The sequence below is a fragment of the Salmo trutta genome, chromosome 3, assembly GCF_901001165.1.
Source record: "Salmo trutta chromosome 3, fSalTru1.1, whole genome shotgun sequence".
Taxonomy (NCBI): domain Eukaryota; kingdom Metazoa; phylum Chordata; class Actinopteri; order Salmoniformes; family Salmonidae; genus Salmo; species Salmo trutta.
This window is the reverse complement of record NC_042959.1, coordinates 73,972,635-73,993,277: the sequence shown is the minus strand read 5'-3', so window position 1 is coordinate 73,993,277 and position 20,643 is coordinate 73,972,635. Positions and strand designations below refer to the sequence as shown.

The 20,643-nt window shown below is 44.2% G+C and overlaps 1 protein-coding gene across 7 annotated transcripts; it reads left to right on the top strand.

Moving 5' to 3' along the window:
• Positions 1-549: 549 nt before the first annotated feature.
• Positions 550-17,132, top strand: LOC115188903 (RNA binding protein fox-1 homolog 1-like). 7 transcript variants are annotated; one of them, XM_029747774.1, is made up of 12 exons: positions 550-925; positions 9,910-10,146; positions 12,805-12,984; positions 13,102-13,155; positions 13,283-13,375; positions 13,464-13,521; positions 13,862-13,921; positions 14,308-14,449; positions 14,572-14,611; positions 14,712-14,779; positions 15,535-15,616; positions 15,802-17,132. In XM_029747774.1, exons 1-12 carry the CDS (start codon positions 839-841, stop codon positions 15,844-15,846), a joined length of 1,146 nt encoding a protein of 381 aa, XP_029603634.1. In that variant the 5' UTR covers positions 550-838; the 3' UTR covers positions 15,847-17,132. The 7 variants fall into 7 exon arrangements, with proteins under 7 accessions (XP_029603634.1, XP_029603623.1, XP_029603606.1 ...); XM_029747763.1 differs by having other exon boundaries at positions 14,557-14,611; XM_029747746.1 differs by having other exon boundaries at positions 13,862-13,933; positions 14,557-14,611.
• The last annotated feature ends 3,511 nt before the right edge of the window (positions 17,133-20,643 follow it).

Genomic DNA, 20,643 nt, shown 5'->3' with positions numbered 1-20,643 from the left:
TGTATTATTTTGTGAGCTGTTGTGTAGGCGTCTGTTCGGTTTATTGAACATTGTTTAGAAAATCTCTCAAAAAATGTGTAACGTTATGTGAGTTAGCCCGGCATAGTATGTAGGGCTGTGTGTGTGTGTGTGTGTGTGTGTGTGTGTGTGAAAGAGACCCAGCTGTCACAAATCTCTGACAGCCACCACTGTTAGTGCTACTGGGAGACAGAGAGCAGAGATGTACACACAACAAATGGACCAGTCTGAGTGTGTTGTTTCATTCATTTTTTTGTAAGGGTAGCTAATGCTTTTAGAAAAGTGATAGCCTACTAACCACCACACCCACTCAAACGACATGTTGCACGTGCGCTCACAACAGAAGAGCGTGCATATGGTACCTAGTAGTAGGCTAATTGACAGACTGAGAGAGGGGGGGTGGAGGTGGCAGGGAGAGAGACGGGGACTATTTATAACACCCTGAAACGAGACCCTTTACATGTGTTTCTGTCTGTCAGGCCGACCAACTGACAGGCTGACAGACACACAGCAGTGTTCTTTCTAACTTCTCTGCCATATCCTGTCTTCCTACCTAGACAGGCTGACTGTTTCTTAGTTTAGGGAGTTTTTTTATTTTTTAAAGCTGAGAGGTTGACTGTTGACAGTTATCCTTCTGACTTTACAGCTCTTCCTCTCATTCACTTGGACCTTCTGTGTTTTCATCACTTGGATTCTACTCAAACTGCCTTGTTTTTTCATCTCCTCTGAGCATACCATCCTCTCCCTTTCCCCCTTCACCCTCTCTTGTCCTCCCATCTCCCCACTGTTCCCTCTCCTGGTGGTTTTCGGGCTGTGCACCATGCTCTCTTCTCCTACAATGATTCTTCAGCCTTACGGACTGCCCGTCTATCCCCAGGGTGCCCAATGTTACCCCAGCCTAGTACAGGTAATCTACCTCTGTCTCTCTCTCTCAATCCCTCTGTTTGCCTTTTCCTTCTCTCTCCTTGTTCCTACCATGTTTTAGGCCGGGTGTGTAGCATTGGATGTTTTTCTTGGTACTCTGTCAGTAGACTCAGAGCCACATACAGAGATCAGCAAACTATCCTGCATAGCTGTTGGTGCAAACATGGTCCCCATTGAATTCTGTATACATGGCTCTCATCTCAAGCGTCATTGAGGTAGTTTGGTTTTGAGTCACTGGATATGCTGAATCACTGGCCCGGTGAATGACATGTCATCATGACACAAACAACAGGTTGGAGGGCCTGTTTGTGAAATGGAAAGGGACATTCAGATTAAATGTATTCAGGCCCGGTATTACACATTATAAATGAAACTGTTTGTGTTTGTCATGATGATGATAGCAAAGTGGTTTATTGAACTAGATTTCAAAATAATCCAAATTATGATGTTTAGTTCAGAGTAGTTCACAGCAAAATGATGTGGTTGTTCACAGCAACTGGTTGCCAGTGTAGATTTATGTCTGAGATTTATGAGTTTGCAAACAGCTGCATCGAGGCCTAAATACTGTTGATAGGGCCAAACCCATTGGTTTTAAATGCAATGACACACTGGCAGTTATATTTCATCTGCAGGTCTCAGTGGTGCCAGCAGGTGGTTTTGTTAGTGTGTGTGTTTATTTATTTATTTTTATTTCATGTTTATTTAACCAGGTAGGCTAGTTGAGAACAAGTTCTCATTTGGAACTGTGACCTGGCCAAGATAAAGCGTAGCAATTCGACACATACAACAACACAGAGTTACACATGGAGTAAAACAAACATACAGTCAATAATACAGTAGAACAAAATAAAAAAAGTCTATATACAGTGAGTGCAAATGAGGTAAGTTAAGGCAATAAAGAGGCCATGGTGGCGAAATAATTACAATATAGCAATTAAACACTGGAATGGTAAATGTGCAGAAGATGAATGTGCAAGTAGAGATACTGGGGTGCAAAGGAGCAAGATAAATAAATAAATAAATAAATACAGTATGGGGATGAGGTAGGTAGATGGATGGGCTATGTACAGGTGCAGTGATCTGTGAGCTGGTGCTTAAAGCTAGTGAGGGAGATATGAGTCTCCAGCTTCAGAGATTTTTGCAGTTCGTTTCAGTCATTGGCAGCAGAGAACTGGAAGGAAAGACGACCAAATTAGGAATTGGCTTTGGGGGTGACCCGTGAGATATACCAGCTGGAGCGAGTGCTACGAGTGGGTGCTGCTATGGTGACCAGTGAGCTGAGATAAGGCGGGGCCTTACTTAGCAGAGACTTGTAGATAACCTGTAGTAAGTGGGTTTGGCGACGAGTATGAAGCGAGGGCCAACCAACGAGAGCGTACAGGTCGCAGTGGTGGGTAGTGTATGGGGCTTTGGTGACAAAACGGATGGCACTGTGATAGACTGCATCCAGTTTGTTGAGTAGAGTGTTGGAGGCTATTTTATAGATGACATCACCGAAGTCGAGGATCGGTAGGATGGTCAGTTTTACGAGGGTATGTTTGGCAGCATGAGTGTAGGATGGTTTGTTGCGATATAGGAAGCCGATTCTAGATTTAATTTTGGATTGGAGATGCTTAATGTGAGTCTGGAAGGAGAGTTTACAGTCTAACCAGACACCCAGGTATTTGTAGTTGTCCACGTATTCTAAGTCAGAGCCGTCCAGAGTAGTGATGCTGGACGGGCGAGCAGGTGTGGGCAGTGATCGATTGAATAGCATGCATTTAGTTTTACTTGCGTTTAAGAGCAGTTGGAGGCCACGGAAGGAGAGTTGTATGTCATTGAAGCTCATCTGGAGGTTAGTTAACACAGTGTCCAAAGAGGGGCCAGAAGTATACAGAATGGTGTCGTCTGCGTAGAGGTGGATCAGAGAATCACCAGCAGCAAGAGCGACATCATTGATGTATACAGAGAAGAGAGTCGGCCCGAGAATTGAACCCTGTGGCACACCCATAGAAACCGCCAGAGGTCCGGACAACAGGCCCTCCGATTTGACACACTGAACTCTATCAGAGAAGTAGTTGGTTAACCAGGCGAGGCAATCACTTGAGAAACCAAGGCTGTCCAGTCTGCCAATAAGAATGTCGTGATTGACAGAGTCGAAAGCCTTGGCCAGGTCGATGAATACAGCTGCACAGTAATGTCTCTTATCGATGGCGGTTATGATGTTGTTTAGGACCTTGAGCATGGCTGAGGTGCACCCATGACCAGCTCTGAAACCAGATTGCATAGCGGAGAAGGTATGGTGGGATTCGAAATGGTCGGTAATCTGTTTGTTAACTTGGCTTTCGAAGACCTTAGAAAGACAGGGTAGGATAGATATAGGTCTGTAGCAGTTTGGGTCTAGAGTGTCACCCCCTTTTGAAGAGGGGGATGACCGCGGCAGCTTTCCAATCTTTGGGAATCTCAGATGATAAGAAAGAGAGGTTGAACAGGCTAGTAATAGGGGTTGCAACAATTTCGGCAGATAATTTTAGAAAGAGAGGGTCCAGATTGTCTAGCCTGGCTGATTTGTATGGGCCCAGATTTTGCAGCTCTTTCAGAACATCAGCTATCTGGATTTGGGGGAAGGAGAAATGGTGGGGGCTTTGGCGGGTTGCTGTGGAGGGTGCCGGGCAGTTGACCGGGGTAGGGGTAGCCAGGTGGAAAGCATGGCCAGCTGTAGAGAAATGCTTATTGAAATGCTCAATTATAGTGGATTTATCGGTGGTAACAGTGTTTCCTAGCCTCAGAGCAGTGGGCAGCTGGGAGGAGGTGCTCTTATTCTCCATGGACTTTACAGTGTTCCAGAACTTTTTGAGTTAGTACTACAGGATGCAAATTTCTGTTTGAAAAAGCTAGCCTTAGCTTTTCTAACTGCCTGTGTATATTTGTTCCTAACTTCCCTGAAAAGTTGCATATCACGGGGGCTATCCGATGCTAATGCAGAACGCCACAGGATGTTTTTGTGCTGGTCAAGGGCAGACAGGTCTGGAGTGAACCAAGGACTATATCTATTCCTAGTTCTACATTTTTTGAGTGGGGCGTACTTATTTAAGATGGTGAGGAAGGCACTTTTAAAGAATAGCCTGGCATCATCTACTAACGGGATGAGGTCAATGTCATTCCAGGATACCCCGGCCAGGTCGATTAGAAAGGCCTGCTCGCAGAAGTGTTTTAGGGAGCGTTTGACAGTGATGAGGGGTGGTCGTTTGGTCGCAGACTCATTACGGATGCAGGCAATGAGGCAGTGATCGCTGAGATCTTGATTGAAAACAGCAGAGGTGTATTTGGAGGGCGAGTTAGTTAGGATGATATCTATGAGGGTGCCCGTGTTTACAGATTTGGGGTGGTACCTGGTAGGTTCATTGATAATTTGTGTGAGATTGAGGGCATCAAGCTTAGATTGTAGGATGGCCGGGGTGTTAAGCATGTCCCAGTTTAGGTCACCTAGTTGCACGAGCTCAGAAGATAGACGGGGGGCAATCAATTCACATATGGTATCGAGGGCAGAGGGAGGTCTATAGCAAGTGGCAACAGTGAGACTTGTTTCTGGAAAGGTGAATCTTTAGAAGTAGAAGCTCGAATTGTTTGGGTACAGACTTGGATAGTAATACAGAACTCTGCAGGCTATCTTTGCAGTAGATTGCAACATCGCCCCCTTTGGCAGTTCTATCTTGGCGGAAAATGTTATAGTTAGCGATGGAGATTTCAGGGTTTTTGGTGGTTTTCCTAAGCCAGGATTCAGACACGGCTAAGACATCCGGGTTGGCAGAGTGTGCTAAAGCAGTGAGTAAAACAAACTTAGGGAGTGGGCTTCTAATGTTAACATGCATGAAACCAAGGCTTTTACGGTTACAGAAGTCAACAAATGAGAGCACCTGGGGAGTGGGAGTGGAGCTAGGCACTGCAGGACCTGGATTAACCTCCACATCACCAGAGGAACAGAGGAGAAGTAGGATAAGGGTACGGCTAAAGGTTATACGAACTGGCCATCTAGCACGTTCGGAACAGAGAGTAAAAGGAGCAGGTTTCTGGGCACGATAGCATAGATTCAAGGCAATAGTGTACAGACAAAGGTAAGGTAGGATGTGAGTACATTGGAGGTAAACCTAGGCATTGAGTAATGATGAGAGAGATATAGTCTCCAGAGACGTTTAAACCAGGTGATGTCATCGCATATGTAGGACGTGGAACAACATGGTTGGTTAAGGCATAATGAGCAGGGCTAGAGGCTCTACAGTGAAATAAGACAGTAATCACTAACCAGGACAGTAATGGACGAGGCATATTGATATTAGAGAGAGTTAGCAGGCCAATTCAGACAGTTAGCAGGCCGATGCTAACAGTTAGTAGGCCGTGGCTAAACAAGCTAGCAGTTAGCAGACCGGGGCTGGCAAGCTAGCAGTTAGCAGACCGGGTTAGCAAGCAAGCAGTTGGCAGACCGGGGCTAGCAGTTAGCAGACCGGGGCAGGCAAGCTAGCAGTTAGCAGACCAGGGCAAGCAAGCTAGCAGTTAACAGACCGGGGCTAGCGAGTTAGCTTTTGGGGGACGTCGCGATGGGGGTAAGTCTGTTTTTGCCTCTTCGTGCGGTGACGTCGATAGACCAGTCGTGGAATTAGTAGGGTTCCAAGTAGCTCTAGGTAGCTAGTAGGCCGCGGTTAGCAGAATGGGCCTTCAGCGGACGTCGCGCCTGAGGGGCCTGTTGGAATCCTTGGGCAGATTATGTCGGTATTCCAGTCGTAGAGGATCGGCGGGGTTCCGTGCCCCGTGCCGGCAGTAGAAGGGGTCCGGATATTGTAGCCCAGGAGTGGGCTTCGGTGGTAGCACAGGAGCCCTGGCCGGGCTAGCTTCAGGCTAATTGGTGCTTGCTCCGGGATGGAAAGGCTAGCCAGGAGTAGTCACCCGGGATTGCGGTTAGCTATTTGCGAAGATCCAGATGAAAATGTTCAGAGTTTGCGGTAGGAATCCGGGGATATGGGAGAAAAAAAATAATAATAATAATAATAGGTCTGTTATGGTCTGGTTTGAGTCACGTTGTTCGAACTGGCGGGAGCTTTCCGAGCTAAAGGTTAGCTGATGACCGCTAGCAATGATTTGCTGACTGATAGCTGGTAGGTTAGCTGGCTAGCTTCAGTTGAGGGATTCCAGATCCGAAGTAAATAGAAATACTTTAGTGTGTGTGTGTTTGAGAGAGTCCCTGACAACCCGTTGGTGAATGCCAGCACAGATATGATGTGTGTCTGGAATCTGTCTTCCTTGTCTCTCTGTGTCACAGCCCCTGTATTTTTAGCCTGTTCCTTGAAAAGTAGATTAACACAGAGAGAGAAGGCTCCCCTGTCATGCAGATAAGGGGGACACTGATATCCTGATAGTGTGTAGCCTAAGTAGGGGGATGAGGACCAGTGTACTGTGCTATGATCAGAACATACCAGCGGAGTAAAATGTCTGACGATCTGTGTTTGTGATCATATTACCTGTTCCATATTACTGTACTCTATGTAATATACACTGAGTGTACAAATCATTAAGAACACCTTCCTAATATTGAGTTGCACCCCCTTTTGCCCTTAGAACAGCCTCAATTCGTCGGGGCAAGGACTCTACAAGGTGTCAAAAGCATTTCACAGGGATGTTGGCCCATGTTGACTCCAGTGCTTTCCACAGTTGTGCCAAATTGGCTGGATGGGTGGTTGACCATTCTTGATACACATGGGAAACTTTTGAGCGTGAAATCCAGCAGCGTTGCGGTTCTTGACCTACTCAAACCTGTGCGCCTGGCACCTACTACCATACCCCGTTATTAAATATTTTGTCTTGCCCATTCTCCCTCTGAATGGCACACCGACACAATCCATGTCTCAGTTGTCCCAAGGCTTAAAAATCCTTCATTAACCTGTCTTCTCCCCTTCATTTACACTGACTTAAGTGGTTTTAACAGGTGACATCAATTAGGTAGCATAGCTTTCACCTGGATTCACCAGGTCAGTCTGTGTCGTGGAAATATTTTTTGTACACTCAGTGTAAACATAGTGAATGTAGTAGGCCATAGGGTAAGTCAGTGTTTTTGTCTGTGCGTTTGTATCCCCCACTATATGAGCCCTCTTAAAGGGCACATCAGCAGTTTCCTGTCGTCTTCGGAGTGTAAATCCTCCAGCAGCTGTCCCAGCAACCACCTGTCTCACCTTTGACCCTGAGACCTGACAGCTGAATAGGGGGAGGAAGGACAGAGGGGAACAAATGGCAATCAAAAAAAGACTGCAAGGAATAAAGTTGAGACACATAGAGAGATACTGTGTATAATGTTTGTTTGCTGACAATGTAATACTGTACTGGGAGTGGGAGTCAAAGAGAGAGCGAGAGTGTGTGAAGGTGGCCAGTGCTAGTATCAAATAGATTCTATTATCTCCCCCTATCAGACACTCCATGTATGGTGTGAGCTTGGGAAGGTCAGATATTGGGGGGTGAGGTGGGGCGGGGGACACAATCCAGGCATGTGTGTCGGTGTTGACATGTCCTCTAACATGGCCCAGTTACTGTGTGTACTGATCGCCAGGATCTGCCATGTGAAAAGCTAAAAGGACAGTTTCTGAATTATTATACGTCAACCCTGGAATAAACCCAGATATACAACACTCATGCCTTCCAATATTAGCAGACAGGATGCAGAGTAGTACATGTAAAAACATTTTATCTTTAAAGGTTTTACGATGATTTTTTACATGGTTGTTGTTTTGGCCCATTTGAAAGCACTATGTAAGATGATCTGCTAAGTGACTAACCTTGTAAATGATATGCCTGTAAAGCTATAGAGACCTAATACATTCAAGATGGTATCAGTCTCATTCCTGACCATCTTCTAGTGGAATTTCTAAAGTAAGAATTCAGAGGTATAGGAGGAACACCTGTGTGGTCTGTGAAGAGAAATCCTGTACTTTGTACTAAAACCCCTGATGTTTGATAGGAAGAATCTGAGACCTACACAGACAAGGTGTTCCTTTTCCACTCCTAGTGAACTAAGATAGTATATCTTATATTTAGCATTACATTTACATGCTAGTCATTTAGCAGATGCTCTTATCCAGAGTGACTTACAGTTAGATCATTCATCTTAAGATAGCTAGGTGGGACACCCACACATCACAGTCATAGCAACTACGTTGTTCTTCAATAAATGAAGTTATCAGCAAAGTCAGTGCTAGTAGGAAAAGACAAGTGTGAGTGTTAGTTCATATCTTAGTATAGTAAGACCATTGATGCTGCAGTTTTACCTGCAGTAGCCACACTGTCTTGTTAGACCTATGAGAATGTAGGACACTCTCCCTGTGTTACATATCAGAATCAGCTGATCATACAAGGTTTAAATGATCAGATCAGCTTTCATACCTTCCCTCCACTTCGCCCTCTTCAATTTCACCATCAGTCCTATCTCCCCCCATCCGATGAGTGGAACAGCTGATGGACAGATAGAGAGAGGAGGGAGGAGGAGGAGAAGAGGTTGGAGAGAACAACATGAATCTGTATTAAATTACAGCCAGTCTGATATATAGGCCTTGACACTTACTATGTTTACAACTGTAAAGGACAACATAAAAATCTTCTAATGGCTCTGCCAATCTTCTGGTTGACTTCTGGTCAGTTTCAGAGTAGAGATATAAGGGTTTATTACTGTGTTTTAATGTGAAAGATATAAAGCTACCCAAATATTTCCTGCCTGCTTTTGTCTCTTCAAAGATGTTGACTCTGTCTGGTCAAAGTCTGGTCAAAAAGAAGGTATTGGAATGATATGAATATTTACAAGGCATGGGAATATTTAAAAGGCAGTACGTCAGCAATTACAGGGTAATAATAAGGATAGTATTCTTAGAGGTGGCCTTTTAGTGGGCAAGTTGAAGTACGGCTACAGTATTAGCTTTTAATGTAGAAATTACACATTTTTGTGTAGCTCCTAAGTTTTTTGTGTGTTTCTGTGCGGAGGGGGGCGGTTAAAAGTGATTGACAGGTACAAATGATCACAGCTGGCATAGCCTCCCCAGCTCCACCTCCCCCCAGCACTCCTGTCATGTGATTGGTGGTTAAGTAGAACTTCTGGTGTAGTGGGCGGGTGGAAGCCGGCATTAAAACATGTGGCAGTTGTTGGACAATGTACCAGAGAATCAGATATGCAGTGACGGGGTAAGACAATCATCTATTCTCCTGTTGTGTCTGTGTCACCACTATCACTTTTCATTGTGTGAGAACTGGTCACCTCACTGTGTGAACTCTCTGCTTTCTTGCTGTTTATTTTGGTACTTTGAAGAATCAATGGATTGGAATGGATTTGGTACATTGATTATATGATGATGTTGAAGGTATTAGTCTGGAATCAGTTTTGTGCTGAGTTGATTTTTCATTACAATTAAGTGTTTGTAGGTGCACTGTTTTGGCATAAGTGGTAAAGTATTGGATATTTGCCAGATACTCTTTTCCAAAGTATGCTGAATCCTGAATGAATACTCAAAAGGAATAGTATACGTATCACCGTGAGCTGTACTGTATGTATGGGTTTGTTGTGTGGATCTTTCTTAAGGTCCTCTAGTTTTGTACCAGCTGTGCAAATCTAAACTGCCCAGCACCACTCAACCATAAGACATTTCCCAGGTGATATTTAGACTCAAAGACTCAGAGAAAATGACTTTTATGAAGCCCATCGTCTTTGTGCTTAAATTAGAGATGATTCTATGGGCAGTCACACATTGTCAATGAATGTATGCTGTGAATCGAAAAGGTCTATTTTTAATGTAATTCATGAATAATCTGGTGATAGTAATTGATTTATTTTGTTTCTTATAACAAGTGTCACCCACTATTACAATTTCAATATGGTTTATCCTACAGCTAGGTTGGATAGATACTATGACAATGTTATTTTGATTGATTATTGACTGATTCTCTTCTCTCATCCAATCCCAGGGAGGCCCTGGCCAGGAGGCCGGCCCCGGCAGTGGTGACCCCACCCTCCCCCAGGTCTATGCCCAGCCTCCCTCATACCCTCCACCAGGACAAGCTCCTCCCACACCTGCAGGCAGACTTCCTCCCCTAGACTATAGTCCCGCCCACCCCAACTCAGAGTACCAGGAGCATCACCAGCTTAGAGTCTATCAGGGCCCGCAACATGAAGGGGCTGACACTCTGGCAGCCATTAGCACGGTAAGAACAACATGATAGACTGGAGGTGTGGGACTATAGAAATAGTGTCCAGGAAAGATAGAGAGACAGAGATACTTTGTAATCAAGATTATGTAGCTACTGTATGTGTGTATGGGGGAATCACATGTTGTTTGTAACCTATTTCTAGGAGGGGATTTTATTCTAATCAACGACAACATGTCACACAAAGTTTGAGGAAATTCTTTGTCAGTAACATGGAACACATACACACAGAGGCCCCTGCTACTTCTATGTTTAGCTCCCCACCTCCACTCCTGTGCCCATGTAGGGGAATCTCCTCTGGCGCACAGCAGAGCAGATAGGGGCAGCTGAGAGGAGATTCATTTTTGAAAGTGAATCCCCCCCATCTCTCTCTCTCTCTCTTTCCTTCTCTCTTTCCCTCTCCCATTTATCTGGAAATAGAGCAGGTAATCCCAAAGCCGTTAACATGCAGTATGTCTGTGTAAAATCATGCAGCGGGTTACTGGTAGGGGGTTGGGGTAAAGAGAGTTGAGAAAGGAGAAGTTACAGGAGAAAACACAGGAGAATGGAACAACACAGTATTTAAATGTAGGATTATAATTTAAATGTATTTTGGTATATTGTATGGCATAAGTTATTAGGTAAGTTATCAAGGTTCAATTTAATATTTCCTACTATTTATTTTCATATTGCCTACAGCACAAAATGACATGTATTTGATGGGATCTTATGTATTTTCATTAGGAACAAGGCCCAGTTTATGAACATGTATGTTTATGTCCAGGGTCCTGGTAGGTTTTATATACTGTAGCTTATTACTCTAGACAAAGACAGAGGTGAATGGTGAATAAAGGTCAATGCATTGTGACTGTGAAGTCCTTTTCCCTGCCTCAGCAGCTCTTTCTGATGTCATAACTGACTTTTATGGCCACATTTATATATTCCATCACTAGAGCCCCTGACTTACAAGGTCCGTCCTGATTTTCGGGGAAAGTTGAGACGCCGCCACACATCATGGAGGTGGGGTCAACGGGGGAGGCCGAACGGGTGACCCCTCCCCCTCCGAAATATCAGCCAGGTTCAGAAATCAATTTTGCATCGTGACATGACACCAACATCCAACCCAACCCACCCACCCCTTTCTTCCACTCCCCCCTCCCCTCTCTTCACTGTCCCACTTCCCCAAAGCCTGTTTCTGGTGTGTGTGTGTGTGAGGATGAGGAGGTGGTGTTTGTGTGAACCATGCTGCCATGGGAAGCCAGTATATAACAACACAGCAGTAGCCTGTATGTACTATATGTGTTTGTGTGAAGCTGTCTCTCTCTCTCTCTCTCTCTTTCTCTATCTCTCTCTCTCTGCGTGAATGTGTCTCTCTATCCCTCTCCCTCTGTTTCTACCCCACTTATTAATACATGCCCCCCCGGAATCTTGAGTAATGATCTTTAACCTTTGGCAGAAAAAAGCAGCACCGTGACCCCAAACTGACATTTAGAACGTTCAACTTTGACCCTGCCCGGCACTATGCCTCCCAGCTCCCACTCCTCACCCCAACCTAAGCTTTTTGCCCAAGTTCCTGCCATGGTCACTTTATCTTTTTGTTTAATTTATTATTTATCGTTGCTCTGAAGACATTGTGCACATCTCTTTCTATCAGCCTTCCTATATTATGCTAATAATACCTGTTTTCATTTCTGCATATTAGGATCTGTATTTTGATTTGCATTAATATTTATCTGACTTCTTTCAAGCCTGCATTCACTTTGATTTTCAATTTAAAGATATTTCTTCCTTTCACATTGCACTCTGCTCCCTCTCTCCTATCTCCCCCACTGCTCTCGCTCACTCATTTTTTGGTGTAATATTTTTTTCATCTTAATTTTCTTGTTTGGACTCATATAATCCCTTGGTTTTTGGAGGACCAATAGACAGACACTGGCATCGTGGTGCATTTTGGGATAGTGGATGTTTTGGTTTTGAAGCACATTACTATATCCTGTATGGTTTTGCATGGGGGCATTTTAATGAGATTATATTATGAAAATGTATTCCTGCAGGCTTACTGTTTACGTGTCTATATAATCTATGTCACCTGAACTACCTAGTTATTATGAATTTCTAAGTATAATTCATCACAATTATGTTCAGTATGATATTGTATTTAGTTACAGTTCCTCCAAAGTATTTCTGTTGGGGGAGCTGTTACTTTCGGTATTGGCTGGTTGTTATAACTGAATCAACATGACTATGTAGCCTAATATTTTGTTAATGTACATCAGAGGAGGCTGGTGGCAGGAGCTATAGGAGGACGGGCTCATTGTAATGGCTGGAATGGAATCTATTGAATGGTATTAGTTGTCTATTCAGAGGTGTATAAGTGCATGGACCAATTGGCAACATGTCCTTAGTTTCCTCTGTAATCTCCCCCCTTCTTTCTCTGCCTTTCCCTTGAAACCTTTTTTATATCCTTCTCCTGCTCTCTGTCCTTCTATCCTCCTCCTCTCCTCCTTCTTTTTCTTCTTCTCCTGCTCTTCCTCTGTCTATTCTCTTCCTCCTCTTCTTCCTTCACTTCTCTCCTTCCTTTCCTCTTCCTTCACTTCCTTTCTTTCCTCCTCATCTCCTCTATTCTTCCTTTTCCTCCTCTTCTTCTTCCTCTCCTCTTCCTCTTCTGTCTCCCAGGACGATGCCCTGGTTCCGGTGACCTCTGACTCCCAGGCTCTGAGCGTGTCAGTGTCATCAGGGGGCGGAGCAGGAAGTGGTAGCGATGAGGAGGGGTCAGGCAAGGCCCAGCCCAAGCGTCTCCATGTTTCCAACATCCCCTTCCGCTTCAGAGACCCGGACCTCAGACAGATGTTTGGGGTGAGAGACACAACTAGTGGTTATGTCCAGGTTTATTATTCTACGAAACATTATGTAATCTTTTATAACCTCAGTGATAACCTGTGGACAAGATTGTGATCTGGTTTTGTCTTTCAGCAATTTGGCAAGATCCTGGATGTGGAGATTATCTTTAATGAGAGAGGGTCAAAGGTGAGAGACCACTCAATATCAGAAATTACAAACTGAACGAATGAAACCTGGTTGCCCTATTGTTTTTTGCCTTACCAAGACAATGACAAGTTGGACAATCAGAAATGTTTCTCCTTCCGTCTCTCAGGGTTTTGGGTTCGTGACCTTTGAGAGCGCAATGGAGGCAGACCGAGCGAGGGAAAAACTGAATGGAACGATTGTTGAGGGGAGGAAGGTTGAAGTGAGGAATAACTATCTATAGTATGTCTATCTTGAATATCTGTTTATATGTCTGTCTGTCTAAGAAATTGTACCCTCTGTCTGTGCAGGTGAACAATGCTACAGCCAGAATCGTCACAAAGAAGCCCCAAACAACTCTTGTGAATGGTGAGGTTTCAAGTAAGATACCTAAAGTTATTTGGACACATCTTTCCGTGGCATGTGGGAGGGGTTGGACATGCACTCTGTACTTCTGAACTGTATCTGTGTGTTCCCCTTAATCTCCATGATCTCCACTGTCTCTTTCTTCCTTTACTTGTTGTTTAACCTCTCTCCTTCTCTCAACATCTCCCTCCTTTTCTCTATTTCTCTCTCTCTCGCTCTCTCTCCTTCTCTCTGGCTCTCTCTCTCTTTCTCTCTCTCCTCTCTCTTAACTTCTCTCTCTCCTCTCTCTTAACTTCTCTCTCCTTCTCTCTGTCTCTCTGTCTCTCTGTCTCTCTGTCTGTAGCCCCTGGATGGAAGATCAACCCTGTCATGGGAGCGATGTATGCACCTGAACTCTACACCGGTGAGTTTCAATGTGAGTTTTCGGGTGAGTTTGATTACTTCAATATTAGCTTGTCCTTGTAATATATGTTCTAGTACTGTATCCCTATCAAACCCAATCGGAATTCATGACCCCTTGTAGCGGAGGTCAGTCAGACTCTTGTGTTGAGGCCTTGCTACCTCATCACCAAGGAGGAATACTATGTTGGTCTAATGGTTAAGACGTGGGTTTCCCGAGCGGGAGACCCGGGTTCAGATCCCACCTGTGATACTCAATCTCTCTTATCGATGGCTCCAAGAAAGCATGCTCCCTTGGGGTAGTCAATAAACCTGCTTATAAAGGCAGGGTGGCTACAGTACATATCCTAGTGGGTACTGTAAGCTCTCTCTCTTTCTCTCTCTCCTCAGTTGCCAGTTTCCCCTACCCCGTAGCTGCTGCTCCCACCCTGGCCTATCGGGGCTCACCACTGCGTGGGCGGGGCCGGGCTGTCTACAACACAATTCGCTCAGCTGCTGCAGCCGCACCCACTGCCATGCCCGCCTACCCTGGGTAAGATCATTTCTATCTTCAAAAAATATATTTTAAAATGAATAACCATTTCCATTGTGAGTGTAAGTAAATGATTTCATTTTCACTGTTTAATGTGTGAATGATAGAATGTCTCCTTTCAGTGTGCTGTACCAAGATGGATTATATGGAGCTGAAGTCTATGTAAGTGGACATTTTTCTTCTGATTTCAGCTTATTTCAGGCTGTCTACCTTGTGTTTAGCTAAAAGCTTACCTTGTCTCTGAATGTCTTTTCCCTATCAGGGCGGGTATCCTGCAGCGTACAGAGTTGCCCAGTCACCATCCGCTGCCACAGCAACATACAGTGATGGGTGAGCAGCAGCGCCCAATGACTGACAATGTGACTTTCCTTCAAAAAGGGACTTAGAACATGAGATAAGCAGCACTCTAATGTTGAGGTTCTGTGGTCTTCAAGTCTGGTCTATGGGGCCTCACTGTTAGTTCTAACACAATACTAGCACAACTGTTTAGTAACCTGGACGGACATAGTGAATGAAAATCCAGGACACTCAAATTAGAATCATATGTTACGTTTGGAATGGTATGTATTCATTTGTGGATGTCCATCATCCATTTCATATGATATGTTACAAATGACAACAATTTGTACAATATGTTAAGAATTTGCAATATGCATGACATGAATTCCAATTTGTTGTGGCTAACGTTAGCTAGGTGGCTAACGCTAACATTGGCTAGGGTTAAGGTTAGGGTTTAGGAGTTATGTTAAAGGATTAGGGGAATAGTTAGCTGACATGCAAAGTAGTTACAAAGTAGCTAAAAAGTAGTAAGTAGTTGCAAAGTTTCTAGCTAAAATGCCAAAGTTGTCCGTGACGAAATTCGAACATGACGTTTGCGTTAAACGCCCAACCATCCACCCTGACCAACCACCCTCCTTTTCGTTTTGCCTTAAGTAACCTTCTGTCTTATGTAACTGTACCAAACGTTACATATCATACTAACTTGAGTGTCCCAGATTCTTGTTAACTATGTTACGTCTAGTCTATGAGACCATGCTGGTTTAGTATGTTTTCTCATTTGGGGTTTTGTTTTGTCTGTCCATCAGATATGGCCGAGTTTATGCTGCTGCAACGGATCCCTACCACCATTCAGTGGGACCCACGGCAACATACGGCGTCGGAACAATGGTGAGCCTCTTTAATACTCATAAGCAATACCAACGTTTAAAGTGTTCATGTGACCCACTAAGTCATCCAGACCATTGTTTCTAGCCACGAGACAGACTTTAATCGAGCCTCAAAAAGGAATCAGTCTCAACCCGCCAGTGGGCACCGATCCACCATAATTTATCATATCTTCTACTTATTTCTAGGCCAGTCTGTACAGAGGAGGATACAACCGCTTCACCCCTTACTGAGCTGCCCAATGGGAGCCTGGAAGCCGTTCTGTGACCCCGCCACCTCTTCCGGGATTGGCCAGTCCCAGGACAACAACGCAGGACAGGTTATGACATCACTGAGCTCTGTGTCACCTCCTGTCTGACTCCCTCCACTTGGAGACGGTCAAATCCAACCGACTGGACGTGTAAATACTGTAGTAGCTTTTCACTATTTATTCTATCAGAGAATACATATAGGATAAAGAGCCTGATCTAATGTATAGGCAGTTATTTAAAACCTTTATTTTACACTTAATTTGTATTGTTTGTGCCACTGATTTGTTCCAGGGTTTAAGAATGTAAAGATTTCTGCCTCCGTACCTGGGTTATAAGCTACTCTTTCACTATTCTAACAGAGAGAGTTGAATGTGAGCCATTTTATTTTTCATTGGCTGGACTTCATGGTGCAATACTGCAACTCAAGTGGCACAACAATACTGATTTCTCTACATGGTGACCTTTGTAAAAAAGGTTTTGATCAACGTCTGAGCGTTTGACTTTTCAAGAGTCAAATTGTAGAGTACAATGACATTTTATACAGTTAAATTACTTATTTTTGATGACACTGGTTTTGTCAATGATGTTTGAGGACGTTGAAGTGTGTGTGGGCTTGTGTGTGGGAGTATGTGATGACATCAATATTCAAAGCACAAGCTATGAGAGACAGCAATGTCACTGGTATTGTTAATGTGCACAGTAATCTTTTTTTTAAATGCTTCTAGAACCCTAAAACTATAATTTGCATAAAATGTACGTATGTTTTTGCTTTCCTAACAATCTACCTCTGATTCTAAAAATGTTTCACTTGTCAAAAAAGCATTCAGGAGCCATTACTTCTCTGTCAACAAATTAACTGTAACAAAACATTTTTTCTTATTTTCATTGTTGAGCTTCTATCCATCTTCTCTCTGCTTACATAATGCTCAATGCTAAATACTAGCTATTCGACAAACTTCCCTAACCCACTTTATCATTTTTCTATGGCAGCCTCATTCTGGGTTTTACTTCGCTCTGCCTGACGAGCCTGTAACCTCTATGGTGCTTTCCCTTATTTCCTCTGTCCTGTTAAACTCTATGACGTTGTGTCTGGTTTCCTCTTCCTGTTCTCTCGCCTGCATCTCTCCATTCTGTTTGAGAATCTGTGTTCCATCCATAGAAAGAATCAGATGATTTCTATGGGTCCATCTCTCCTTCTCTATCCTGTACTTTAGCTTCACTGTTGTTTATTTGCTGTTGACCTCTCAATAAAACATTGATTATTTTTCCCTTTCCTCTCCTCTCTTTGATTCATGTCATTTTCCTTTCTCTTTTTCAATGCCTCTTTTTGCAGTCCTTTACCCTTCTGCTCAAACATATTCTCAGTGTTCCTTTTCTCAACTATAACTGTAAGTTTTGAGGCTGACTGATACCAGTGCAAAAAGGTTGTGAGTGTTTTACAGAAATGACTGTCTGCATATGTTTATGCAACTGTTTATGGTTCAGTACCTTTGTACTGTATGGACTGAATCTTAATGTAAGATCAGCGCATATAACTTCATATTTGAGTTTAGTATCTCAAATGTTGTATGTGTGGTCCTAGAGGGGCTACAGTATAGTACCTAGACACCCAGCCCTGTGCCTGCCTTGCTTTAGTGTGTGGTCTTACTGCGTGTGTTTCAACCTATGGGCTAAACCTCTTCTTTATGCAAAGTTCAGCTTTAGTTTTTGTATACTAATTTCCCCCTCTTTCTTTACTGCTTCGTTTTCCTATCTTCTTGGAAGTGGAAAAAGACTTCTCTTTCCAAGCTTTACTGTTGTTGTTCTGGTTTTTCTCACTATTTCTAAGGGGAGCTTAACCCTAACCTTAACCCTACGAGATATAATTGAGGGTTAGTTAACCATGCCTACAATATCAATTTGAAATAGAAAGTAAAGTCACACTTTATCATGGTATTATTCAATTTCAACAACGGTTTGACTGTGATGCCTTCATCAGGGTATTTGTACATCTAGTAAAAATGTATAATATGGAAAAATATGCCTTTTTACTTCTACTCTGCTGTCCTCTTTCTATCTCTTGCTCTCTCTCTTTCAAACTCCTCTGCTTTCAAGTCTTTTATTTTCCTATTTTCTTTATGCATGGCTATCAGATTTATAATTTCCCCTTCTTTCAATCTAATAGCAATTTTGTTTCTCGTGTTTCTTCACTCGATCCGTTTCACCTTTTCTGTATTCATCTTAAGGCTTTCTTTCTTCACCCTTTGTCTTCTTCTTTACTGACACTATTGTCTTCATTTTCTAAACTTTATTTCTCTGCTTTGATGCTTTCAAATAATTTCCTCACCATCTTGACTCTGTATCTTATCATGTATTTCTCTAAATTGTACATTTCCTAGTTTCTTTCACTGTAATGTTACCTTCCTCGCTCTTACTTCTGCTGTCCTCTTCTCTATTTTCCCAACAGCATTTCTCCTTTATTTTCCCCTAAATTGTCCTTTTTCTAGGTTCATCTTTCCTCTTGCTGTCTTCTATTTACACAATATTGCTTTTCCTTTTCCCAACTTCTGTTTTTGAATTTTATTCCACTTTTCCTCTGCTACTGATATTCTCCAATTCTTTCCTCATTGTTTCAGATTTACTCTTTCTTTCTAAACTCTCCTTTTGCTTTTTACACACTGTCCTCTTAGCTGTCTTGTAGTCATCTAGCTGTGCCACTTTTACATTTCTTGTCTTTGATCATTTCTGTAATTCTGCTTCGCTCTACACTTTGGTAAATACTTTCTCTATTAACATGAACTATTTGCTAATACTAACATTACAACCTCCTGATTATTTTACCTGACTTGTGAGTTCTATCTCTGTTTGCTTTAAGCAAGAACTAATTTCCAATTTAATCTTTTTCTGTTTTCTGTCTTTTATTTTGCTTTCCTATTTAATGTTTTCTAAATGTTCTGTCCATCTTCTTTTATTTCTCAGCTGTCATTACTTTCCTTCACTCTACTGTGCTGTCTATTTCTTCTGTTTTTTGTTTCTCTATTACCTCCTCTTTCCCTCTGCTCCTCTCTGTCCATCTTCAGGTCCTCCTCTTTCCCTCTGCTCCTCTCTGTCCCTCTTCAGGTCCTCCTCTTTCCCTCTGCTCCTCTCTGTCCCTCTTCAGTTCCTCCTCTTTCCCTCTGCTCCGCTCTGTCCCTCTGTAGGGCCTCCTCTTTCCCTCTGCTCCTCTCTGTCCCTCTTCAGGTCCTCCTCTTTCCCTCTGCTCCTCTCTGTCCCTCTTCAGGTCCTCCTCTTTCCCTCTGCTCCGCTCTGTCCCTCTTCAGGTCCTCCTCTTTACCTCTGCTCCGCTCTGTCCCTCTTCAGGTCCTCCTCTTTCCCTCTGCTCCTCTCTGTCCCTCTTCAGGTCCTCCTCTTTCCCTCTGCTCCTCTCTGTCCCTCTTCAGGTCCTCCTCTTTCCCTCTGCTCCGCTCTGTCCCTCTTCAGGTCCTCCTCTTTCCCTCTGCTCCTCCTCTTTCCCTCTGCTCCTCTCTGTGCCTCTTTAGATCCTCCTCTGCTCCTCTCTAGGTTCTCCTCTGCGCCTCTCTGTCCCTCTTCTCATCCTCCTTTCTCTCTGTCCCTCTTTAGGTCCTCCTCTTTCCCTCTGCTCCTCTTCAGGTCCTCCTCTCTGTCCCTCTTCAGGTCCCCCTCTTTCCCTCTGTCCCTCTTCAGGTCCTCCTCTTTCCCTCTGCTCCTCTCTGTCCCTCTTCAGTTCCTCCTCTTTCCCTCTGCTCCGCTCTGTCCCTCTGTAGGGCCTCCTCTTTCCCTCTGCTCCTCTCTGTCCCTCTGCTCCTCTCTGTCCCTCTTCAGGTCCTCCTCTTTCCCTCTGCTCCGCTCTGTCCCTCTTCAGGTCCTCCTCTTTCCCTCTGCTCCGCTCTGTCCCTCTTCAGGTCCTCCTCTTTCCCTCTGCTCCTCTCTGTCCATCTTCAGGTCCTCCTCTTTCCCTCTGCTCCGCTCTGTCCCTCTTTAGGTCCTCCTCTTTCCCTCTGCTCCTCTCTGTCCCTCTTCAGGTCCTCCTCTTTCCCTCTGCTCCTCTCTGTCCATCTTCAGGTCCTCCTCTTTCCCTCTGCTCCGCTCTGTCCCTCTTCAGGTCCTCCTCTTTCCCTCTGCTCCGCTCTGTCCCTCTTCAGGTCCTCCTCTTTCCCTCTGCTCCGCTCTGTCCCTCTTCAGGTCCTCCTCTTTAGATCCTCCTCTGCGCCTCTCTGTCCCTCTTCTCGTCCTCCTTTCTCTCTGTCCCTCTTTAGGTCCTCCTCTTTCCCTCTGCTCCGCTCTGTCCCTCTTCAGGTCCTCCTCTTTCCCTCTGCTCCTCTTTAGGTCCTCCTCTTTCCCTCTGCTCCTCTTCAGGTCCTCCTCTTTCCCTCTGCTCCGCTCTGTCCCTCTTCAGGTCCTCCTCTTTAGATCCTCCTCTGCGCCTCTCTGTCCCTCTTCTCGTCCTCCTTTCTCTCTGTCCCTCTTTAGGTCCTCCTCTTTCCCTCTGCTCCGCTCTGTCCCTCTTCAGGTCCTCCTCTTTCCCTCTGCTCCTCTTCAGGTCCTCCTCTCTGTCCCTCTTCAGGTCCCCCTCTTTCCCTCTGCAGGTCCTCCTCTTTCCCTCTGCTCCTCTTTAGGTCCTCCTCTTTCCCTCTGCTCCTCTCTGACACACTTTAGGTCTTCCTCTGCTCCACTCTGTCCCTCTTTAGGTCCTCCTCTTTCAGCTTTGTTGTTATTGATCTGTTATGCGGTTTTTCTTCTCCATTTACCTGTTCTGAATGCTTTCCTGTCTTCTGAGCT